The sequence below is a fragment of the Haliaeetus leucocephalus genome, unplaced genomic scaffold, assembly GCF_000737465.1.
Source record: "Haliaeetus leucocephalus isolate CR32 unplaced genomic scaffold, Haliaeetus_leucocephalus-4.0 Scaffold848, whole genome shotgun sequence".
In the NCBI taxonomy this organism is placed as follows: domain Eukaryota; kingdom Metazoa; phylum Chordata; class Aves; order Accipitriformes; family Accipitridae; genus Haliaeetus; species Haliaeetus leucocephalus.
The window spans coordinates 14,039,644-14,066,067 of NW_010973284.1; the positions used below are offsets into that span (position 1 = coordinate 14,039,644).

Here is a 26,424-nt window from a genome sequence, read left to right on the forward strand (position 1 = left end):
TAAAATTGTGGAACACACCTTTGGCTGCATATGAAGATAATACTGTAATGATAAACTACATAAAATCATGGACCAAATTTTCACTCATAGATGGTGCATTCCATTGTCTGTTTAAAGTTTATTGATGGTATGTATTTTTCTCTAGAGAAATCTGAAAAAATGTCAGAAAATCTCATATCCGGCAAGACCTCCTTGAAAGGTCCAAAAACCTCAGCAAAGAAACAGAAAGGTGAAAACAAAGCTAAAGAATCCTCAAAAGGAAAACGAACACAGCTTGGTATGTAAGCTACAGGAGCAATGAAACAAGCAGTAATCTGGTCTCACATGACAGCTACCTTAATTATTTTGGGCCCACGCATTTAAGTAAACATGCAATAAATTAGAATATCCTATTTTATATAAATGAGAGATCTACAATTACTGATTATGGTTTTGTAACCAGTATAAGGAACATTAAAAAGCTACATTGCAGTATTTATGCTTTGTCTTGGTAGTTTTGATTTAATGGTTTGTGGTGTTATAATAACACTATTGAATGGGAAACTGGGAGGCTTAATATATATTAAGTGGGGAGATTCACAAAAGCTAACAGCCCAGGGAGAGAGCATCAGGCAGAGAGTTGCCCCCAGAAGCAGGAGTTCGGGTGTTCAGGATCACACTGTAAAGGTACAGTAATAGAGCTTGAAAATATACCAAAGTCTCACAATTTAATTTTGCAGTGCATTTTATTGCATTTTTTCTGAGATGTGCTGACATACTATCTCACTTGTGTCATTTATAAAGTATAATTAAAGTATAGTTAATGAAGGGTAAGGCTAATGAGCCTTTGCTATATACAAATTTTTTTTTCCAGTGATTCATGCACATTCTCAGAAAAGGTGGGAACGTACTTTTGCTTGGGTTTTATTTGTTTTGTTTCAGAGATTTTTTTTTTCTGCCATGACAGCCACCTTCCTGAAGTTGCTTTCACCTTTTAATCACCTTTTCCCTGCCAGCTGATTAATAGCTGTTGTGCTGCAGAGCATATTCTGTACATCAGTGCTAATCTGTTCCTGTCCTACCTCATTGTGAGGTTTGCAGACCCTCTCTCAGGAGCTGAAGAAAGCCTGGCTCCTGCAGCACCCTGCCACCCAGAGCAAGCCTGCCCATCTCAGCACTGTCAGAGGGGACTAAGGTCTGCTCTACCTGCACACCTGCCAGTTCTGCTACTGTCTGACGTTAGCGACCCTTGCCCATTTATCTCCTCTTCACACGACATGATTTGCCTGGTAACTGCCCCAAGCAGGTGCTATCAGATAGCAGTCAGTGCAGTTTTCAACCCTGGGAACAGCAGTGTGCACAAGATGACAGATTTCGTATGGCTCCTCTCTTATGCACACCACCTGCTCAAAATAAAAATGAGGTTTAGATCTCCATAGTTTCAAAATATGCTAACATCTCCTTAAGATACAGATCTATTTTAAAAGGCTTCACTCATTTCTGGTGTTAAATTTGAACTGAATAGAAATTATGTTTCCTCTTCACAGTTTAGTTTTAAATACAGAGAGATATTTTAAATATTGCCATAACAAGGACAGGACTGTGTATTTATAGTTACTTTGTTAGGAAGAAAAATTACTGATAACATCATGTCGTTATATTTCAGGTAAAAAAGACGAAGTTGATCTTTCTATGGCTGGTATAGGTAAGTGCTATGATGACTGGGCTTTAAAGTAATAGTTTTGGAATACTTTAAGCATTTTGAAGCTTCAGTGTTACTAATGCCAGGGAATGAAAAGGAAATATTTTTTATGAATGAGAAAAATAAGAAACTATGAAGAGATGCAGCTATTACAGTAGTGATTACAGTACCACTCTCGGAGTAGCAGGCAGTGCAGCAAGGAATGCTGAAACAGGCATGGGTTTGTTTTTATCTTGGGTTGAGAGAAGCCTGGGATCAGGGGAAATAAAAAGCATCACAACAGAATTGTAGGGTGCAAAATGTTTGCATTTAATAATAGTTAAGCAATTGAAAGAAAAACTTGAAATATTTTTATCGTTTTTTAATCTTTGATCTTTGTCAAATCATTATTAAATCTGGTGAGAAGATGATTTTAGCGTATCACTTGTGGTTTTTAATCACAGATATCAGTAGACATTGATTAACATCTTTTGCTTTGTAGGGGAAAAAAATCTGCCATTTAAAAGTCACGAGGTATCAAGCTTTTCTTTTGGCTTATGTGCAAGAAAAGTGCAGTTTTAAGTGTGGCCATAGTTAAGAGCTAAAATACAGAATTATTTGAATTGAAATATATTCTTTTTTCTTAAACACCAAATAATTTTTTAATGTTTTTTCACATTTCTGGTTGGATTTTTCTTCAGACCTGATTTGTGCAATTCTTCCTCAGATAGAACTTAAATTGATCTCAATGTAAAATTTATCTACGGTTTACAGGAACAGCCCAAAGGGTTATCTTCTTAATTGGCTTTTAACAGTATGGCTTTTATTGCTAAAAGCTAAAACAATGTGGCGAAGTAGGAATATACAAACTAGGTAATTTTTAAAGAAATCATAAATCACTTGTCTTTCTATATAATCCTATGAGCACACAGGTGGAAGTGAAAATGGCACTCTGATTAGCATCACCGAAATAGCTAAGCTGCAATTAATGAAAATGGACAGTAAGTGATCCCTCAGATGTATTTTCGGTGATCCTGGAGACACTTAGTTTTGTCAGTAAGAGAGAATTTTACCTCCACCTAGTGGCAAATAAGGTTAGTGCCATAATATCGAAACTTGCTAGAAACCTGTTGCTAAAAGCAGGAAAATAATGCTACTATATGCAGACACTGTCCGTGCATGGTACCTCCTTAGCGTAAGACCTGCAAGTGTTCTTTACTTCTCTTAGAGCTTCTTGGTCCTTTGTGAAGTTCTCATCGCACTAAGAACTGTTGACTGTTACAAATGATATAATCTACTATCGGAAAAAAAATGTGAAGCCTCTGGTTAGATGCTACATACTTTTACTCGAAAACAACATTCAATAAAAATGTTCATAATAGTAAGAATTCCAGTATCAGCTCCTTATGTTATACTATAGAACCTATAATCTATAATATAGATTCTATAGTATAGAATCTGTTACAGTATAGCATTCTATACTATAAGATTTTAGTCCTTTATACTAAAAGATGTCCATACTTTAATTCTGATCGTTACTTTGTTTTTAAATTGGACTTATAGCAATAGAGCATTGAAGAAAATACACTTAGACTATCTGTCCTACTCTGCTCTCTCTCATAGTGATGTCTATTGTAATTTTGCGTAACTTTAATGCATGCTTGTATTGTTTCATTTGACACTGAAACCTACATCTCTTTGAAATTATTTTTTTAGCATTAGCATTTGTGGACAGGGCTGTATGCATGATTCTGCATTTTAAAAAATAACATCATACAAGCTTTCTGAATAAACAACAGTTGCTCCTGATTAGGATTTTTGATGTGTCAAAAAAAAATCTAATTGGTCGGGTTTTCTTTAATTTATTTGAGCCATGGGAATAATATTCTGAAAAAATTTCACATAAGAATCAGCAAATTACATTTATAATTTTTCTGTAGGTTCTAGCCATCCTAATTGCGCTAGCCACATAAACAACTCTGAGGACTGAGATATGTACGCATTTCTTGTTCCTTTGCTCTCCTGTCCATTCTGTCCTGTGAGCCAGCTGTGTACGGCAGAGGATGGAAATTGCATTCTCTTTTGGAGCGCAACTCTAGGTTTCTATCCTCTTTCTATCCTATGAAATTTAATTTGCAAAAGTAGGTCTAATTTTTTTTGCTCCAATATATTGAAATGTCAACTATATCTGTAGTGTTGCAGTTTGTACTAGGGTTTGAGTCTGCTTCCTAACAATACCATGCCCTTGGCTGGCAGGACCTGGGAGTCCTGCAGATGAACTTTTGCAGTGCCTTAAAAGGATTAAATGTTTCAAATCACCCTAGAACTGAGCCTGGTCTTATAGCCAAATTGATAAGCAAAAGAAGATTCTAGGTCTTGGCCTCATTAGCTGCTGAGACTAGATGTCAAAATGGCAAGCAGAGGGACTGCGAAAGATAAAGAAGACCTGACTTGGTCTGGTGGTACCAACAGTGAGTTTGGACCAGATGACTTTCAGAGGTCTTTCCCAGTCAAAACCTCTATGACTTTTTATTTTTTGGAAGCATCCACACAGAAATCCTGGAAATCTCTGAGATATCAAAAAGGAAAGTCATGCAATATTGACTACAACTTGTGAAGAAAGTGAACTAATGGACTGTGCATGCTACAAATAGATTGTGTGTGCTACAAAATGACTAGTGAACGCTATGTAAATCATACTTGGTATAGTGCAGGGTGTACCCAGAAGCACCATGCATGTCAGTAATTTTAGTGAATGACTATAGCAGAGCAGATGCAGTGGAAGAGCAGCACTGCTGAAAGATTTTAAAGGATAAATGTCAGATTCATCAAACATTATGTATTATGCGATAGGCTTATGCAGAGATTTAGCTTCCGGAATGATAGAGATTAAGGACGATTTATCATTTTGTCAGTCCTTGTTGGCTTAGGTTAGAGATGGCTTCTCAAAACATGCTGAGCCAGCTGGTCAATATAATAATTTTAACTATATCAACTTCCATTTAAGGCGTACACGAAGAGAAAAATACCACAGGTGCTGGGAATTAAGATAAAATATTAAATAACTCAAACTAAGAAAGGAGAATAAAACAAAGGTTATAGAAAGTATCAGCTATTATCACAAAAGGCAGCCCATTTAAGTTCATAAAAATCCCATGTATACATGTCCCCAAATCTTTTACACTTTCCAGTTTATCAAAAAGATGAACACTCAAAGTGAACATCTGCTAGCCTTCTCAGACAAAAGTATAGCGGCCTTCATGATGAATGCTCTTACTATGGCAGCTGAGACATATAGCAGCAGTCTCCTGGGATGGCAGTATTGCAAAGGAAGAAAAGAGTCTCTTAGGCAGCAAAATTCGACTAGCTGGGCCTATAGTGATCTCAGTCACTTACTTAGAGCTGTTAGGTAAGCTGGAAGGCAGAACATGTAATATGGGAAGGACCAGTGTTATGTATATGCAGCTGACACACGCTTAACAAGAAGCACTGTATATTATCTTCAGATTGTTTGCAAAGCGCAGTTGATGGGTCACCTAACTGCACCGAGCCTCACTAAAACCAGTGAAGATAACAGTGCCGGAACTAGGATAAGAAATAGTTTGTTCTAAATTAATACGAATGAACCTAACAGAGGTCATGTGTGTAGAAAACAACAGCTGTATATTCTCCAGCAAAGCTGAAAATAAATATCTGGCTTGAATCTTAGTGACCTTGCTTTAGTCTCACTTGCTTAGTGAGAAATAAACTCAACTGCACTCTGAACTCAATGAGAGGAAGATGAAAGCCCAAAATCAGAAAAGCATCCTCATTTGGGAGGGTATTGAAGCCTCATCTAGATTAAACATGGCTTAACATGGCACCGCTCTACAGGGAAGGACTAGAGTATATTTATTCAAGGGGTCTCTTAAATCAGAGCTATGCACTTGTGTCCTTAATGTATTAAAACCAGCTCATTAATGACTCTTCACTAAAGCTCTTAATCACCTGTTGATCGAGAGGGAAAAAACCCCCTCATACAAAGAATAACATATTCATTAAGTGGGAAGTGTTAGGTAGAGTCTTTTCCAAGATTAACAAAATGTAATATAATTTGTATTCCATGCTTTCCAAAAGACCAAAAACGAAGCTGAGGGATTCAAAGGCATTCTGCTAGGAAACAGAAAAGACACAGAATTATTACAGTATAACTTTATGTTTAAACAACACTCTGAATTTGTTTATCAAGCAATTTTGCTTTCTTTTATAGGCCACCCAGAAATCTTTCCTTTAGTTTTCACTACAAAGACTCAAGAGATTTTTAATTGCCGAGTTGATGAAGATGTCACAGAAGAAAATTGTTTCAAACTTATTAAAAAAGAGGACATCATTCAGGACTTGAAAACAAGAGCTACTATTTCTGATTTCCACCCTATCAAAAAAGTTGTCCTAGTATGTAGCTTATTTCATTCTCACTTTCAGACTTCATGCTCTCAGGGTATACATTCTTTTAATGATAAGGTCTGTCCTTGTTTGACTCTTTGTAAATACATTAATGCTGTAATATCCAACGGCTATAGGTCATGGACCACTGTCAACTCAAAGTTTCTCATGGCTCACCATGCACATTTGGTTTTTTAACTACTTTAGATTGAAAATATGCTAAAAGTAACATAAACATTATTGGTCTTGATTCTGTGAACTGGCAGAGCTTCACGTATTTTGGCTTCTCCTAATTCATGGCCTATTTATCAAGAATCATTAAAACTATTTCTTTTTTCTTTAATTCTCTGTATGAAAAGATTAGTTTTGTCCCAGTCGTATTTTTATTACAAAGTAAAATCCATCTGTTCTTTTCAATTAGTACATGAAATTCTGTGTTAAGACCACAAGATTAACCAGATACTGAATTTATACTAGTGGTAGCTTTGCCAGTCACAGGCTCATGTCTGTTTTGTATGTTATTTGCTTTCAGTTTTCCACTAATTGTTTTAATTAAAATAGGAATATCCAGGGGAAGAACTTTTGGTAGTTTTTGATGCAAAGTTCCAGTACGGACAGAACTTTTACTTTGTTGCTTCTGAGGAAGCCAAGGAAAACCTTCTGAAGGTAAGAAAATCCAAGTATACCACAGCATTGTTCTGTCTATTAATATTTCAGAATCTTGTCTCAAACATATACTTCAGGAATGGTATTGTATTCGTTAACATCTGATGCACTTGGCATGCCAGAGTGTTTCTCTAAAGCTAAATCTGACCATGGAAAAATACACGTATCACTGTAAAAATATCTTTTATACTGAGAAAGACTGAATTAAATTTTTGTATTTTACTTCAGAGGGCCAGTATAAGCCCCATTGCTGCATTTTTATCATAAGTGTTAATTTCCTCTGCCATGACCCAGGTTACTAAGTAAGACATAAAAATAAAAGATTATAATATATTGGGCATCTTCAAAGAAATATGATACCTATTTTTCACCATATGTATGCATCTATTCTTCAAATCATACTTTAAAATATTCTTGAGTTCTCAATAACTCTAGATATAGAAGATTTCCCCTTGTGCATTGCATCATAGGAGAAGGTTTATGGGTAGATTATATAATTTTTCAACATCAGTTTGTCACCCAGCATCAAGAGAAGTAACAATTAATAGAAAAGCAAATTGCAATTCCAGGCAGGAGGGCCCAATGTAGAAAATCACTATAAATTCCTTTTATATAACAGTGATTTGCTTTCAAGACAACAGTCTCTCTTTAGTAGTTAAATATTAAATATGTAACATTTATTGGAAAATTCTAATGCACAAATGAATGAACAGGAACTAACCCAATCATACCCAGGGGCACAGTATAGCCAGACTCACTGCATTGAGACAAAGTAAAGAACGCGTGACTAAAGACTGAAAACTGGGTTTCTAGTGCATACTTACATTTCAGTAACAAATTTTTGAAAAAGTACCATTTCTCACTGATGTCACAGCGTCCAGAAACTGCAGAAGAAAAAGAAGGAGAAAAAGAAGAAGAAAATAGAGAGGAAACTCTGGAAATCCATCCTTATAAGCCTCCTGTCCACAAACCTTGGGTTTCTCTTGGCAGTGAAAAGGAAGTTGAAGAAGAATCTGTTAAAGACACTGTTATAAAGGTCAGAATCAACAGATGTTAGTCAATTAAATAAATATTTAAAAACCCCAAATTTATTTTAAGTTCCTTAAAAAAAAAAGGTCAGGAAACTGGAAGTTGCAATCCTAGTTTTGCTTGGGGTCTTTCAAGAAAAAAAAAGAAATAGAGAAATAGCTCGACTTTTAACAAAAACTGAAAGTGCTGCAGAAACTTTTTTTTTTTTTTACAACTCTGTTCTTTTTAAATCCTGCAAATAAGGTATGTAAGATTGCATTGGACATACTTTTTAAGCTGTAAGTTCAAAAGTCCTCATCATCTTTGGTCATTAGCATCTCTGCCACTTTTTGCTCAATTTACTATCTGGCCAGATTGCAAGTTGAGTCACTGTAATTACATTCTACGGACCTAGTTCTGTTTCCATGGAGCCCAGTGAACTCTGTTTCATTATATGGATGGCATTTAAGTAGCATGCAACACTTTTAAGGGCTCTCTACCTCGGAATAAATGTTACCAACTACAGGTATTACAAGCTGACTTTACAGAAGGGCATATTTGATTAATTACACCTACAAATTATACTGAGAAAATTATACATCCAAAAAGTAGATCCACTCACAGCTGTCGCCTAAGTTGTGATGTGTGCGGCATCTCCAAGCATTTAACTGTCTGTCCATGAGTGATTTTTACTCAATACCTAAATCCCTGTTCAGGGAAGACTGGCTAAGTTTTGATAGTTCTCAGCAACTGGACATCTTGCTTATACTTATAAAGATGTCTGATTGTTCTAAAGCTAATTCACAGTCACTAAATTTAACCCACATTCGCAGTCCAAGTATTCTGTATTCTACCTTGCTGGCAAGGTCCACTCAGAAGTATTCTCAGCCTACATTCCTTTCCAGTTCTGTGGGAGGTGCTGGGAAAACGTACCTGCCTATGAATCCAAGACAAAGCAATACCTCTCTACTGCCTGAAATCAAGTGCCTACCTCTCTTTATGGGTAGAAGTCAAGCCGCATCCCTTCTTCCTCCCTAGTTCTCACTATAACGAAACTCCTCACACAAATTTTTGTGCATCCTCCTTGGGGTACTTTTGTCTCTCTAGGCAATGCAAGGGAAGATGAAGTACCTCACCCAAAGTTGAGAATTGCACTAAGAGGGAAGGGCTGAAAAGTTAGGTCTTGGAAGTCCAATGCAGTATAACCTCCTGCAAATCAATCCTTTAATTAAAGGTGCAGTTTTGATATTGCATTAATTAGAAAATGTAATTCTTTTATCCTACTAGCAATAATCCAAACCGTTACCTAAAGGCAACTTCTTGTCTTAGAAATACAAATCTATCTTCTATTACATATGTAGGTTATTTATATAAGCACTTCAGAATTTCAAAATGTAGAAATATATGTAAACTCAGCACAGACATCATCAATAGAACTAATTCTACAATTATATGAGTGTTGCCATTTTACAGAACAAACTTTCCAAAAACTTTCTCCGCGCTAACTACAGAAATATCTCTTTTCCAGATTAAGTATATGATTTCTCGAGTACGCAAGAAGTTCGGTGCACCAATTACATTTACTGATAAGAATGCTTCACATGTAAAAGACAGTTATTTTGAATGCACGTCCTATCAAGACAAAACTTTCAGTATTAAAATACTTGAAAAAGATGTGGGCATACAAATGGTTCCAAAAGTAAAAGAAGCTAGTACTCAGACAAAATGGTAAGTGCGAGAAAATATTTATCAGCTTATTAAGCTACACACTGTCTCTGATCTCAGCTAAAGTTATGTAAATTAACCCTTCTGGAGTTACTCAGTTACAAACTGATTAAGAGAACAGAATTGGATGCTCTGTTTGCATCTTTGTTCTTTCACTCTTTTCCAAAGAGTTTCTAGAATAACTGAATATACTTAGCTTTTAATTTTACACATTACATGGGTTTCTGTCTTTGAAATTGTTTCTATACTTATGGACATTCAATTTTATTCCAATTGGTTAGGACCTATCCAAAAAATGCAGCCACACAGTATTTTCCTAGACAGTTGTCAAATGAAGAAAAAGAAGAGAGCCTGTCATCTGAGAAGCTGAAAGAATTTCTTACATCAGTACATTTAAGGTAAAATTACTGCAGCAATACATGTTAAAGGCTACCTGAAATAATATAGAATACAAGCAAGAACTGAGTGGACCATTGGTCTGGTCAAATACTGATTTTTTTTGTTTGTTTATATATACTTTTTGGGGTTTGTGCTGGTTTTGGCTGGGATAGAGTTAATTTCCTTCATAGTAGCTGGTACGGGGCTGTATTTTGGATTTGTGCTGGAAACAGCGTTGATAACCCAGGGATGTTTTAGTGACTGCTGAGCAGTGCTTGCACAGAGTCAAGGCCTTTTCTGCTTCTCACACCGCCCCACCAGTGAGCAGGCTGGGGCTGCACAAGAAGTTGGGAGGGGACACAGCTGGGACAGCCGACCCCGACTGACCAAAGGGGTATTCCAGACCACAGCACGTCATGCTCAGCATATACAACTGGGGGAAGGAGGAGGAAGGGGGGGACGTTTGTCTTCCCAAGTGACTGTCACACGTGATGGAGCCCTGCTTTCCTGGAGATGGCTGAACACCTGCCTGCCAATGGGAAGTGGTGAATGAATTCCCTGTTTTGCTTTGCTTGCATGCGCAGCTTTTGATTTCCCTATTAAACTGTCTTTATCTCAACCCATGAGTTTTCTCACTTTTACCGTTCTGATTCTCTCCCCCATTCCACTGCAGGAGAAGGGAGTGAGTGAGCAGCTGTGTGGTGCTTAGTTGCCGGCTGGGGTTAAACCACAACAGCTTTGGATTTTCTCTTGCTTATTACTTTAATATTAACAAATAATATTAATATTTGTTTCTACAAAAATTAGCATGAAGTCTATGCCATGAATGTTGGTTTAAATAGATATTAGAACTGTTAAAGTTGATAGCAATACATCTTTTCGAACAAGCTGCAAAGCTGGTCTTTCAAACACTGCTCACTAAAGCAGAGGTTTATGCAGAAAAGCAAAGGTGCTGTCCTACAGCCCTTAGTCATGGGACAAGTCTCACTTACCGACATCTTTTGCACAAGAATTGGACAATTGCACTGTACTTGATCCACAGAGAACTAGAGTTAAATTATTGGTACAAGTAGTTATTTATATTTAAATGGAAAAGGGTTTCCTTACAGTGATGCATGACTGAGGAATTAATACTTTTTTTTTTTTACTACTGTAGTCATAATTTTGTGTAAAACAAAAGCTGCCTCTTTACAGAAATATTTGTAATTCTACTACTGAGCAGTCATATCTGCATTATTGAAAGTGTTAACTGTTCTTTTCACAAAACAGAATGGAGATTGCATTGCAGCAAAATGAAATTATGAATGCTTTTTTTGATGACTGGAAGGCCCTAGCAGAAGATGAAAACAGTTCTGGTGGCAAGCCAGATGTTTATCTTAAAGCATACCAATCATTTACAGATCTGCGGTACTTCAAGAACAGAACTATTAGCTGCGTTTGCTGGCATCCAACCATTTATGGTAATGCTGTTAAAATACTGATTTGAGACTTGAATGGCATGTATAATATGATGGCTATAAAATATCCATCTTTCATAAAATCATCAGCTTTTAAATTGAAAAACAAATCAAAACTGATTTAGTATGTCTGTCTGAATTGCTGATTTGAGACATAGTGAAAAATGAGACGGACAAATTCTTTGTAGAGTTCAGACAGGCCATGCAAAGTCCCTCACTAATGTTTAAGTAGAGATCATAGGAAAGGGTAATTTCTCCCTTGTAGGCTCATTTAAGTGGGGCTGCAACTCTGCCAGGTCCTTCTGGTGGCTCTGCATACCATTGTTCTTCTCCCCAAGGCTGGTTCTTGTAGCATGCCTAATACTTGTGAGGAATGTTACAGCCACAATGGGACTTGGCTCTGCTGAATGCCAGGGAGCATCACGAGGCATACTAAATGTCTCCTCCGGCTCCCTGCCGTGGATTATTGCTGTACACAGCCAGGCTTAAAGGCACAATTAAGTTCTATATAAATGTCCTAGCTGCACAGCATACTAAAAGCCAACACTGCAGCCTGTATAGGAAATTAATTCAGCTACAAAAGACTTGATTTCATGATGGGTGGCCAGGACTATGTGCCTGTCACATCATTTCAGGTGCAGTATTACACCATTAAGGAGTACTAGTAAAAAAGTTGAATTTTATCCTAATGCTTAGGTTCTACAGGTCATTGTTAAATAACTTAATTTTAAGTAACAAAAATAATTTCCTCAAAGTTGATATCTAAAAAGAAAAATATAAATACATGGTTGGGGTTTTTTTCTTTTTTTTGCACTGTATTCAGAAGGTATAAATGCAAGTGACTTTGAATAATTAACAGCATGTTGAAACTTGAATTGTCTCTTCTGAGAAAATTTGTTCTCTCTCTCAATCAGGGATTATAGCAGTGTCAGCAAGAGACCAGCTTTCTTACAAAGAGCAAGTTAACCTTTCTGATAAATCATTGCTGCAGCAGTCAGTAATACTTTTTTGGAGTTTTTTTGACTCTATGCATCCTCAGGTATTTAATCAAGACTTTTAAATATGCCAAGTGTTTAAATAACAAGAGAACAAACAATCAGTATGACTGTATTTCTCAACTCTTTTTCTTCTTTCTAGTTATTGTTGGAATGTCCTGAAGACATTTTCTGCTTTCAGTTCAGTCCAAGTGATCCAAGTATCATTGCTGGTGGCTGCATCAATGGACAGGTGTTAATTCTCTGCTTAAGAATAAAATTGGATATTTCTGTATTTTCTTAAGTATAAAAATAAGGGTGACGAGATGTACTCAACATCCATAGTAACACATAGGGTCAAAAGACAGATGTCAGTCTCAGAAATTCTCAGAAATTCTCTGATCCTGTACTGAAGTTATGCCTGGTTATTCCATAGCTGAGCCATTACTGTACAATTCTTCTTTGTAGTACTGATAAATAGGTCAAGCTGTAAAAACTTTTTTTTTTGTTGGGACAAGTGTAGTCTTTCAACTGATTGCGTCAGACTGAAGAGGCAATTAAAGACTTTGTAAGTTCTAGTGCAGAGAGTGAATTTGTTATTTTTCCCCCAAACTTCCATGAATTCTATTTGAAAAAATGTGTATTAATATAAAGGATGAAATAATTCATAATATACTCATTTCTCATTGTAGGTTGTACTGTGGGATATTTCTCAACATGAAGAAAAGCTGCAAAATGCAAAAACTGTTGCTGATGGAATCAAGATAACAGCTGTTAACACGGTGAATGCTTCCATTCTAAATATATTGCAGTACATCTATATGTCTGGGGGGAAAAATGGGTGAAGGTATCCTGACACAAAACAGAGGAATAAATAATCTTTGTAATGAGAGACTAGAAAGGATAAGAAACCTGATGAGTTCATGAAATAAACCTGTTATCACAATAGAATTTATACCTGATTAGTCCAGCTTAATAGCTTCACTGCATTTTGTGCAGACCTAGGCTTCAATAAGACTGTTCTTTAATAGCCACCAACATATACTCAACTCTTGCCTTGTGAAGCCTATCAAATACATGTAGCATTTGTTGATGAACGTAATACTGAAAATTATTCTGGAAGTTTATGGACAGAAAAAGGTAGCTTGGAAGATGAGAAGCAGATTTCAGTGGAAGGAGACTATAAAGGGGGTAAGCAGAAGAGAGACCTAAGAGCAAAGGAGGAACTAGTAACGTAAGTGGATGTGTGTGCACCTGTAAAGGCATGTCACAATTCTTTTTAGAGCTTCATATCCAAAGGCCTGTTTTGATGTTTTCCATTTTTTTCTAAAGGGAAGGTGTTAGACCCCTAAAAAGTTCTACAAACTGATCTGAAATATGTGAAGCAGCATTAACAGTATGTAAAGTAACCTTTTTTCTTTGACAGGTCTACTGTTGTATTTTGGAAATACACTAAGATATCTCTTTTTAAAACATTTCTAGGAATCACTTATGCAAGTCCAGCAGAGTAGCACAGAGCCAACCCTAGTGAGATACTGTGCAGTCTCTTCCATACAGTATAGTCATAAAAAACCAGTAACAGATATACATTGGCTGCCAGATTATTTTGAGGTGAGTTTTAAAATTCACTTTTCTTCTTTTTATTGTTTTCCTAATATACTACCTCAGAAATCATAGTGTAAACTCAAGATAAAATATTAAAGATTCAATTATTTGTAATAACCTTCATTATTTCTCACTGCATTTTCTAAATATTAGATAATCTGGTGCCACTTGTCCTGTTCATTGTGCTTTACAACTGTGCTGTGCTCTCAATCTGAAAAGAATCTGCTCACACTGGATAAAAATTATGTAGCTTTACTGAAAATTGTAATTCAAAATTATAATAAACCTTCCATATCTAAAATATGTTGAATTTCTACTACAAGCAATCTAGCCTGCCACCAAGAATTCAGAGAAATAATTTCAATTACCTAAATATCTAGGCACCCAAGAATGGTGTTACTGTAGTTACCTTAATTCTTCTAGGTGCTGCCTGAGTACTCAAAACTTGTATTTTCTGTGATGGTTTTAAAGCTCTGTAGTACTTAGGGTACATAGTACAATTAAAGGATCCAACACTACTACAGGAGTATTGGATGCTCATTTACTATCAAAGTACTGCGAATGTTGCCCAAATTAATTTGAAGTGCAAATGTAGTCAAATGCAAAATCAAATGGAGGTCAAGAGGAAGAAAAACTGAGCTCTTTGGAAGAGCAAAAAAAAAAAAAAAACCCTCAAAAAAGAGTTTATGCAAATTAATCACAGCATCATAGAATGGTTTGGCTTGGAAGGGACCTTAAAGATCATCTAGTTCCAACCCCCCTGCCACAGGCCACAGGCAGGGACACCTTCCACTAGACCAGGTTGCTCAAAGCCCCATCCAACCTGGCCTTGGACACTTCCAGGGATGGGGCATCCACAACTTCTCTGGGCAACATGTTCTAGTGCCTCATCACCCTCACAGTAGAGACTTTTTTTCTAATATCTAATCTAAATCTACCCTCTTTCAGTTTAAAACCATTACCCCTCTTCCTATCACTACACTCCCTGTTAAAGAGTCCGTTGCCATCTTTTCTGTAGGCCCCCTTTAGGTACCAGAAGGCTGCTATAAGGTCTCCCTGGAGCCTTCTCTTCTCAAGGCTAAACAACCTCAACTGTCTCAGCCTGTCCTCATAGGAGAGGTGCTCCAGCCCCCTGATCATCTTTTTGGCCCTCCTCTAGACCCGCTCCATGTCTTTCTTAAGCTGGGGGCCCCAGAGCTGAACACAGTACTCCAGGTGGGGTCTCACAAGAGCAGAGTAGAAGAGAATCACCTCCCTCAACCTGCTAGCCACACTTCTTTTGATGCAACCTGGAATGCAATTGGCTTTCTGGGCTGTGAGTGCACATTGCTGGCTCCTATCCAGGTTTTCATCCACTAATAGCCCCAGGTCCTTTTCCACAGGGCTGCTCTCAATCCACTCATCACCCAGCCTGTATTGGTGCTTGGGATTGCCCCAACCCATGTGCAGGACCTTGTACTTGGCCTTGTTGAACTTCATTCGCATGGGCCCACCTCTCAAGCCTGTCAAGGTCCCTCTGGATGGCATCCCTTCCCTCCAGCGTGTCGACTGCACCACACAGCTTAGTGTCGTTAGCAAACTTGCTGAAGGTGCACTCAATCCCACTGTCCACGTCGCCAACAAAGATGTTAAATAGCGCCAGTCCCAATACCGACCCATGAGGAACTTCATACATACAGCAGTCCTTAGCAACATTACCAGAAAAGTGAGGAAAAGGGTGCACATGTATCACAAAAAGAAAGCTGATACAACTGTTCATTAATAAATTATGCTACAGTAGTACCCATGGATACTAATTCGTACCAATGTAAAACATGAAGAAAGCGATTGGATAGCAGAATGCTGTTGTGGCCTTTGTTGTCTGGGTGAGGTTTTTTCGCCAAGGTTTAGGCTCAGAAAGCTATTTTCATGTTTATCTGGGATAACAGATACAGGAAACCCATGCTTGATAAATAACACTGACAAAGGAATCATTTTGTCAATATTTAGCAAAGTACTGGGACATACTTTTTATTATATAAACATGGAATGTGTGTTGGCCTTTGCACAGCATTGCAGTTTTTATGGCACAGTTTCTAAAATCAGCAGTTTATTATTACATATCAATGAAAAAGTGTTCAAAGTTATATCCAGAACCTAATTCAGCTTTGCACGGTTTTGAGAATACTATTTTGACTCCAGGTAGGCAACTCATGAATGAAAATACGAGTAGGATTTAGCCTAAAAAAAAAAAAAAAAAAAGCATAGCTGAAACTTTGCCATGTGGTTGATAAGTACAGTTTTAGCCAGAGTATATATGTTTTGCATATACCGGAAATTATATTTCATCAGGGCATAGCCTATAATCACTTGTTCCCTCCCCCCCTGCCGATACCCTTCCTTTATTTTTCTGAATAAATTAAAATAAATTTGGTATAAAACAATGACTACTTGGTAAATGATAAGTACTATAAAACCTGAAGAACCCCACCATACACAAACTAAACTGTTAATAATTAATATTTGAAGGCACCACTACCATCCCACAGTGTGGTCTAGCCAAGATAATTTCAGAGATATGACCCATGGTGTAAACCTGTCAAAGAGATATCACTCCCACTCCACTTAACTGTTCAAGATAAATTTCTCAATGATTTGCTCTTTGATTAAGCTGGATTAAAAAAAGTTAAACATGGCAACCTAAGGAGGGCCTGACTTGCAGTGGTGCCAGCAAGTATTTATCCTGCTGACTTAATTCAGAATTTTAGGTGTTTAGCAGGCAAAGCTGGTATCAGCTCACTTGAAATACATTTGTAAAATAGCTTGACTTTATAACTACAAGTTAATAAGTCCTGATTTTCAAACCTTACCTAAGCAGAAACAGTGACTTAATTTCTAGAAGCCCATTTTATGTGTTGAAGTACTTAGCAGAGTATAATTTTTGTCTCTCATTATCTTCTCCCCCTGTAATTATTATTACTGTTATTTTTAGGACAACCAAATGGCTGCTACTTTTGATAAGAGAGCTGAAACTCGTGTGCAGCTTGTAACCTGCTCCCCTGATTGGTATATACAATACATACTCTACAAGACATCTTCCAGTTTCCTTTGGAAAGCTTTATGGAGCATACTCCATGATTTAACTAGCACACTTCTGGATTCCTATCAGCCTATCCTGAATAGCTGAAACTCTGTATGGAGAAGACAAGCACATCAAGTTCTTGGCCAGTTAAGCCCTTTACAGTAACGGCATTAAGGGTCCATTAACTGAAAAACCTCACATGTATACATTTATATTCTGTGTATACCTTAAGAAGAGTGTTGATCACACATGCATAGGCCTGGAGAACAACACCCCCACACTTACATTGATTATGTGACTTGCATGAAAAGCTCTTAAAGATTTTGAGGCCATAGAAATACTCTAAACTACACTTAAACTTGTACGCTAGCTAGGCAAAATTATTCTCTGTGAATCTCCTGTTTTGTGGACTTAATAGTCATGATGGTTATGACCAGATATCCCATGTGAAAGACTGGCAAGGGGGCAGAATGCAAAAAGTGGAAATAAGTGTTTAGCTTTCATGATGGCAAAAGGCTTAAGGCTTCAAGGCTGCATGGCTGGGTTCAATCATACATTTGCTAGTTACATCAAAAGGAGGGTTGGAGAGAGCAAAATTTTGTCGTGATATGAAGTCATTTTCCCTAATCAAATATAGAGAAGACTTCAAAGAATTAAGTTAGAAGAACGATTGCAAATACAGTTGTTAATAAGTTTGCAGTGTAATGCAAGTAATGCACATGGAAGAAATAATTTAAACTACTTGCACACCAGGGCTCCAAATTAAAAGTATTCATGTAAAGTAGGAGCAGGGAAGTCACTGTAATGTCATCCTTGAAGAGCACAGGTCCCTGAGCAACTCCTGCTAGAAAAGGGGAAGAGATGTCAGCAATGAGGAAAATTATCATTATCTCTATCAAATCTGTGAATGAATGTCCAGAGTAGAGCAGCAGGAACAATCGGAGGGCTGAAAACTCCAATGAGATGACAGATTCAAGTGAGTGGGACAATTTGCCTTGAATGTCAGCAAATAAATTGGTACACACAAGAATTGGGAATGAAGTTCTATTTGGATTACTAAGATCACCCGCTACAGAATTCTGTCCAGTTCTCTCAGCCTCCAGAAATTTCACCCAGGTAGTGCCAGTAACTTTACCCAGTAACTCCCCATAAGCAAGCTGTATGAATGCTATCTAGCTGCTTTGGTATAGTGAACAACTGATGAAATGGTGAATAAAAGAATATATGCCATCATTTACAAAAGAAGCAATTAAGTATTTAGCATTTGTCTGATTTTCAGAGTCTCTATTGCTACGTAAAGTTTGAAGATGAAAGGCTAAAAAAAGGCAACTTTAAAATGTGTGGGGAAAACAGCATCTGACTTTGAAACAAAAACAAGGAATAACATTATACAATCATTTTGCAGCTCAGTATTATTTTGGAATATTCCAGCCACCAAACTTCCTGAACAACTTTCATCTGAGAAAGTAAGAGAGGGGGAAATTTTTGATATGCCCCCTGATGTTCCAGATACTTTTAAGCATCTAAATCTCTGCTGGAAACCTCTCGTAAAGGTACTGTACACAAATATATAACAGAAGGATCAAGCCAAACTGTAGATAAGGCCAGAACTCCATAGGAATGTATTCTTTTGCTTCCCAACTCTGATTTTTCCAGCAAATTGTGACTTCCGTGTGAATTTCATTCTGACTTTGAAATGAAAGACTTCAACATTCCTCTGAAACTTCAGTAAAATGCATTTTGAAAAGCCAACTCACAAGAAACAGCACAACTGCCTCTTAAAAACGGCAGTAGGTGCAAAAGTAGTTGTATTAATAGTGTAAGTTCCTATCAGCCTTTTCAACCGCTGTGCTATCTCAGTGGGTCCCAAACTGTGAAACATGGTCATGGTCAGCAGAACCATAATTACTGGCAACCCAGCAGTCAGTCCGATTGAAATGGTCATAGCAGTTTGTGAAAAAAGTGAGGCTGAAAATAATCGGGGGGGGAGGGGGGGGAGGCGGGATTTTGGACCTGCTGATCTGTGCTGCTCAGAATAGCTGTAGCTGGTACAGTTGTTGAACAAGCATTACCACTAGAGCTGGGGTTTTTTTCTAGAAATATGGCAAAATCCTTACAGGGAAAGGCTAACACAAGAGAAACCACAGGTTTGCATTTTCTCTGTGCTTGCACATGAGGCAGCAAATACTCTTCATGGAGTATTACAAACACACTGCAAACTGAAAAGACCTGTTCCATTACAGCAGAAAGTCATTTAGTCTTGTACCTTAAAGATCTGACAAAATGAGTTACCAAATGCATTTTTTCTGAACAGATAAACTTGTGCGAAAGTGATATCAACACAGAGTATGGACCCGTCAGAATTAGTTTAAGGGAACTGCATTATCATTACAAAACCTCAGGTAATATTTTTATTACACCTTATTGGGTAAAATGTTTTTAATAAGCTTATATTTCAGTATATACATAATGAAAGCTGAGCAACAAAACGTTGTATAGCTAAATGCATCTGGGGAAAAGGGTTTCTTAAATATACTGGTATTCAAAGTGTGACATACATGTATTGACTAAAGATACGTACATGTATTGAATACAAAAAGAGCAGTTCTGTATCCACAGTAACTCTGCCAGGTTTCACTTAATAGCCCATGCAAGTCCTCCACCCAGTCTCTTTATCCCTGAAACAATATGTCCTTTTCAGCCCTTGCAGAATACTATTTCCGGAAAAATAATCCTGGAGTAACAGTATATGTTGTAGGTATTTCTGCAGTGCTTTGGATAACGGTGTCACTCTTCACCACAGAGCGTGAAGTTAGCACTTCACATTCCATAGTAGATCAGTTCTTATTATGGTACTTTGTGGTAGGGACACACTACTAATCCCTCTGTAAAAGCTGGCAAGCTGACACACAGGTAGCACAAGTGTTGGACTACCTGAGAGAGTGACTGCAAACCATGCCAGAAAATGCCTTTCAGGCAATTGAGCCGCTGTGGCATAGCTGCTCTGGTGCACACTGTCACAGCACAGACCGCAGGAGACAGGTTGTGCCGCTCCCTGGAGCAGAAACGTTAGCTCCTGGTTGCAGCAGCTAAGGGGGGATGTATAAGGGCAGTTCCCACAGAGACACTGGTGCTGTGTAAAACTGATGAAGAACAGAATGGTGCTATCCTAAGTAGTTGTCCGGGTATGGGAAGCACTGACTTCAGAGCAGCTGCAGCCAACAGGGAGATTCCACCAGGAAACAGTTAACCTACAGAACTGCTGCTTTACTTGGCAGTCTTTCTTCATGTCTCCTCTTGAAATTCCCCTTATCCATGAACTACATTTATAAGACAAAGGATTTGCTTGGTCTGATAAATTCCAGTGTATAATGAATAGATGTATCCATATTGCTTCCCAGAGAAGGTGCAATCTCTGAACACACTAGAAGTACCCACCAAAGAGAGCCCATATACAGAGATGAGTAATTCTTCAAGCAAAAATCTGAAAGTCCTACAGAGTATCTCCACCGACTTTTTTGTTGGAACTGAAGTAAGTGGAAATAATAGATTATTAATGAAAATGTTAATCCAAGATATCCAAAAGACTGAACAATTAAATGAAAGAGTTTTCACAAATGTATGGACTTGCATGTTTTCTTCAGGTGTTAACTAAAAGGATTTTTCTGGACATGCCACATTTTATTCCCATCTTAATGCATTTAGCTTCACGCTTAAAATAATAATAAAACCCCAATATTTGGTAGACTATGAACCCTGACTTCAAGGGCAGAATTAGAAGACATTTCCAAAATATGTTGAACTTAACTACCTGCTATCAGGAACCAAACAGTATTTCCTTATTCCAGAACCCATAAGATGAGTAGTATTTTTTTAGAGTTGTCACAAATGTCAGGTGAAAATGTTTATACTACCGTTTCCCCCACAACTTATTTCTACTTTAGGAATTCCCACCTATTCATAGCCCTCTACCTACCCCATGTATCTAAAATTCCCAAATCTTTCCCAGTTTTGAGTTCATATGGAAATGAAAATTTGGCTTCTAGCCACCTTTTTGCTTCCAGTCACACTTTCCCCAAATAGTGGAGCAAAGCATGAACTGTAAAAACCAAGCACCTCATTCTGCAGGAAGGACTGCCTACATACATGATGGTAAGTAAAGCAGTTTTGGCAATACCTAACTAAAAAATGATGATCCAAAATTTTAGTGTTTTTTTCAGTCATTGGCTGCAAATTTAGGTTTTAATTTACTCAGAACATATTTAGTGATGGTTATAATTAAGCAATCACAGCTTAAAAACAAGTCACTTTGATATAAACCACCAAGCTCTAACATTAGCATTTACTTGATTTTTCTGGCATCGCAGGATGGAGAAATCATTTATTCTGACTGGAAAATGGAAATTGAGAGTGACTCAGCAAAACCAGTTAGTAAGTTCAAGTTTCTCAATACCTGTTTAAACCTTAATATATCGCTAACTTTAAAATATTTGCACCTATACTCTGCCTTTTTAAGGTTCTTGCTCATCTGCTATATTAGTCTATCTCACTGATGACACTAGGATTTAGCAGTACACCCTCAAAAGTGCAAGCAGTTTAGCTGTCATGACAGAATAGCAAAAACCCTCTCCAATATCACAGGTGCATCACTATGTACCTAATTGGCACAAATCATGGAAGTAACTAGATTTGCAGCAATTCTGATTCCTATACCATGTGAGCAAAAAAATGAGGCCTATATCTTTGAAGCCTGTGCTGGATCCTGCACTCTTGTTTCCCTTTGCATAACTCCCATTGTGAGGATGATCACTAATGCACTAGTTACAAGTAACTGCCTTTTTCATTCCATTAGTTCAGAAGCACACACAGAAAGACACCATCCACACAGAAACTATCAACACTCTCCAGAGATCTCCATTTTTTAAAGACATCATTCTAAGTGTTGGAGGCCGGAATTTTGCCATTTGGAAAGAAGGCGTTACAGTAAGTTACTTTAACACAGCTGTAACATAATTGATAGATATCCAAGACAGAACTATAACAGTCTCAGAATCTGTATTTTCAGAAATGTTTGTAAGTCACAAAGCTTCATAGTTTAGAAATAAATTGGGTATAAGAAGAGCTTTTCCTTTGTCTTCACATCAGAAAACTATTTTAGAAATAGCTTTGTAAACTTGCCTTTTACAGAAAAAAAAAGTGACCTTCTTCAATTCCAACCTTGTAAACACTGTAGCTTCTCAAGAAATTATTATTTCTGCTGCTAGGGAAACCAGAGAATAAAGGCAATGTGTGCTAAACAGGTCTGAAGAACTCATTTAGGATGCAGTCTTTTCATCATCTGAAGACAAAGAAATGTGGGGGTTTTTACAGTTCCTCTCATGTAGGAATCCAGGTTAGCTGCCCCTGGCAAAATCTCAAGACCACAGGTTTTAACAGCAGATAGACAGATTACCTTAATAGACTGGAAGTGAGATACCAGGTTTTTTACTTCCCCACAATTCTACTCTATCTGCAGAAAGTGATATTAATTTTGCCATTGATATAATTTTTGTAATAGGATCATTTCAATTGTCAATGTTCTTAAATGATAGGAGATTTGAAGCAGTGAATGGATAGTACTGTTTGATTATTGGGTCTATCTGTTATTTGTTTTCAAACAAATTAAGAATGGACCAATCCTTCAGTCAAGCTGCTCTGCAGGAAGAAACACTGCGGGACACTGGTCCTTAACAAGACCAGGAGTTTTCTTCATTGGCAGAGACGACGGAAATATAGATATCTGGGACTTACTGAAGAAAACTCATGAGCCATCTCATTTCCAGAACATCTCTGAATCAATGATCACTTTCATCAGCCCCTGGACTGCCTCATGTATGTTGACAGTGATTGCACTTTACTGTGCCACCCTGTTTGCAAAATGCCCCATGACTCCAAGGCACACTAATCTCGTTATAGACGATCTTCTCTAAGTACATACTTCCACTGATTTAACACTGTGCTGTATAAACACAAATGCATACATCAGTTCTAAGCGTACTATCACAGCATAAAGCAACTGAAAACATTTAATTTAAAGAAAAAAAAAAAAGAGTTTGAACTTTAAAGGGAATTTCATTTGTTAAGAAAATAAGAGAGCAGTAAGGCTGCCTTTTTGCTGCAGTGAGCAATAAACCAAGAAGACCACAACAAAAAATGAATACTCTGTAGCTCCTGTTTGGGTGGAGGTATGTGTTACTGTTGGAATTTAGATTGCTTATATGTTTTTTGTCAAATATCTTTCAGCAAAGCAGCATTTTTTAGCTGTTTCTGATGATCTTGGAGTACTGCATGTTTTGGAAATCTGTCAGACACTAAGTCACCCTTCGAGGAATGAGGTCAGTAAGAATTTTTACTAATCTCTGTGACACTTTATCCTGAAAATTCCAACAAAGAAACAGGCCTGCGTGGAAAAACTTGCCTTCAAATGGATGGCAATTAATTTGAGATCAGTATGGCCATATTCTCCAAAGATCACTTTGGAGGTGCAAAGCTGGCTTTGCACAGAGCTTAGATAGGAGGCACCTAAAGGAAACCTGGGTGACAGCTGGCAGAATTCCACTGCTCCGACATGGCTACATGAAAACACAGTAAAGAGTTCATTTTTTGCCTCATGCACAAAATGACACCTGGTTTCACGCATTAAAGCAATGCTATATAGTGCATAGTAATGTAAATACAATGAGTTTCTTTCTTTACACCTTCTTGTCTACATTTGCATCAATATTTTTCCTGTAAATTTGGTACTTTGATTTACACAGCTTAGTAGCTGGTTCTAGCTTAGTAGCTGGTTCTAGCTTAGTTAAAGCACATTTTGCAAACTGTTAGTAACATTACCACTCATTCATTGTTTTTTGAAATAAGGACTATCTGTACCAAAGGGCCATGGGAACAATGGAAACAGTTTTAATTTCTCTTTATTTCTACATCATTCTCAGTTTTCTTTTCCCCCACCTCCCAGCCAAAGATCAAGCTAGTGTTTTCATCTCATCCAGTCTGGCAGTCTTACCTGCTGCCTAGTCTGTTATTTTTACATTACAAAATATTCTTCCCATCCTATCCCAGTTTTAAGTTAAGTTTATGTGTGCACTTAAATAGTTTATAAACATCCCATAACGGTTTGCTGTGTACAGAGCTACGGTATGTAGCAATATAACACCAGGTCAGCAGTCTCATTTTAGTAAAAGGAACTTCCCTGAAGCAAGGTAGGAGCTAAGTGCTATAACATGAGTAAACACATTGCTTCTGCCCAAATTACATGTAATTTGTGACTACACTATTTAGGGCACAGAATTATTAACCCAGGAGCAGTCACTAATACTTAGATTACGTTCATCCTAACTCAAGTATTCACTGAAAAATACTAAGTTGCTGAAGAGACTAATGAAAACTAAAACACAGAATCCCAGATAAATGCATAGTGTAATACTGAAGTATGGTATTTTATGGTTTCTTTGTTCCTAAAGTTGGGTCAGTGAGGATCTGAACTGATTTAGTGAAATCACTAACCTAAAACTGGTTTAGTTATTTCAGTGCAGGTTCCTGAAGGATGACCTACTCGGAGTCAGTGTAATAAAAATTATTTAACCCCATGCGTATTTGTATCCAAAATCAACTGGTTTCAATCCACATGTGTATATTGTTTTGCTGAAAATTATTTGGATAAAGAGAGATATCTATATTCCCAATATAGATAAACTAATAATACCGTTCAGATCATCAGCAATAATTCTGTGTCTTTGGGCATGTAAAGACCCTTGTTTGTCACTGTGTTAACAGCATGCTGATGTACTTGATTATTTGGAAAGAGAAGTCAAATATCTCAAGTATTGTGAACAAGAGTTTCAAGAATATCAAGAGTTTCAAGCCAAAACAGAACCGAAATGGAGCTGGAGGCACAGAGGGAGAAAACGGTATGTTACACTTGGAATTAAGAAAACTTCCTCCGTTTCTTTGGATCTTTAAAATGCACCTGTTTTGCTAGGCAGGGTTTCCCATAGCATTTTCAAAAATCAGGATGGACATAATCAGATTATCTTAGCAGATTCTTATTTCATATTTACAATTCTTAGTAGTAGAATAGATGGTCCTTGTTCATGTGAGTTCAGCTCTTGGTCAAGTGAAACTCCTGCAAAAGCATTAGAGCCTATGGACATTTAACAACTATGAATTTGCTTTTCTTCTTACATCAGTTGCTCCTTCACAAAGTTACATTTTGGCAACTTCCCTATAAACATTGCTCCTTCAAGCGAGGAGAGACTCCAGCCTTCCATTCTTCTTTCACACAAGGATTTTGCCTATCCATTCTTTGGTAAATGGTTTAATAATACCAGCTAATCAGCCAAGGAAACGACAATCCAGTTAATGTAGGCCTAGGTGATGCCTATTTTCATTAATTTGTGATAGCACTGATACTATCCACTGGAAAACAATGGGGTCGCATACAGGTTTCAAAGCTTAACAGTGCATTATTGCCTGGTATGTGTTTTTCCTTCAGAGTATGACTACAGAAAACAAGAGACAGAGGAGCACAAAGAGATGGAAGAGCAAGAAAATACAGACTATACTGTGTTTCTGAACGTGGAGAAGCAGATGCTAATGGATTTAGGACTAGTAAAGGACAAGAAATACTTTCCTTATCAGATGCTTAGAGCCCATTATCACCTTTAAAACCAGCGAGGTTTTTATTTCAGGATCTCTATTTCAGCAGAACATGTTTAGCTTCAGAAATAAAGCATCTTGTAGTTAGAGATTATTGTTTCATGAACTTTATACATTTATTTACTCACAATGTGGTTAGAGAACAACTATTTTGGGCACACTTCCCCCACTATCTTTCATTAATACAGTTATAATGAATATTCTATCTGTTTAAATAATAGTTTTCAAAGTTCTGTGTCTGTCAGGACTCTATAAGCTGTAAAAATCTTAAACGCCACTCAGCCGGTCAAACCAATGTTCCAGTATTCACCCTTCCAATCTACATCCGCCTGCTCCCAGCAGAGGGGAAGCCATTCTACTCTAGTGGTTAGATTCACATAGGCCATCCAAATTCTGCTACTCAGCTCCAGCAAGCATCTCCTCCCTCATCCCCAAAGTATTCACCCCTCCTGAAAACAGTAGGTTTGGGGTTTTTCGTTTTGGTTTTTTTGAGATGTGCAGAACATTTCCTGTTCTGGAGGTATGGTGACAGAAAACACTGCAGAGCAGAGAACGCTCACCCAAGACTTGTGCAGCCCCACGTCCCCAAGCTGCCGTTGAAGGCAGAAGGGGAGGCATGCAGGTACACGGGTACCTCAGATGACCACAACAATCACAGTAACACAGGAGATGGAAGGAACAATTCCTCATGCAAAAGCTCTACTCTCACCTAAGGGATTTAAAGATCAAAACCAGACCCTGAATTGCTCTTACAAATCAGTGAGCCACCGC

General features: G+C 37.5%; 1 protein-coding gene across 1 annotated transcript; it reads left to right on the forward strand.

Moving 5' to 3' along the window:
* Positions 1 to 159: 159 nt before the first annotated feature.
* WDR63 (WD repeat domain 63) lies at positions 160 to 25,662 on the forward strand. Its single transcript, XM_010582743.1, has 23 exons — positions 160 to 277; positions 1,646 to 1,684; positions 5,910 to 6,091; positions 6,644 to 6,748; positions 7,623 to 7,784; positions 9,285 to 9,484; positions 9,763 to 9,879; positions 11,129 to 11,319; positions 12,231 to 12,355; positions 12,454 to 12,543; positions 12,983 to 13,072; positions 13,773 to 13,901; positions 16,867 to 16,940; positions 18,362 to 18,509; positions 19,271 to 19,358; positions 20,358 to 20,488; positions 21,324 to 21,411; positions 21,830 to 21,939; positions 22,623 to 22,827; positions 23,239 to 23,330; positions 24,772 to 24,905; positions 25,185 to 25,303; positions 25,490 to 25,662. The coding sequence occupies exons 1-23, from the start codon at positions 160 to 162 to the stop codon at positions 25,660 to 25,662; spliced, it is 2,910 nt and encodes a 969-aa protein (XP_010581045.1).
* Positions 25,663 to 26,424: the final 762 nt, after the last annotated feature.

Bases quoted from the DNA above. Each gene is read 5' to 3' on its own strand.
- WDR63 (XM_010582743.1), top strand. From the start codon at position 160: ATGTCAGAAAATCTCATATCCGGCAAGACCTCCTTGAAAGGTCCAAAA. The intron at 12,356-12,453 runs GTATTTAATCAA...TCTTCTTTCTAG, and splicing joins TTGACTCTATGCATCCTCAG to TTATTGTTGGAATGTCCTGA. The intron at 19,359-20,357 runs GTAATATTTTTA...ATTGCTTCCCAG, and splicing joins TTATCATTACAAAACCTCAG to AGAAGGTGCAATCTCTGAAC.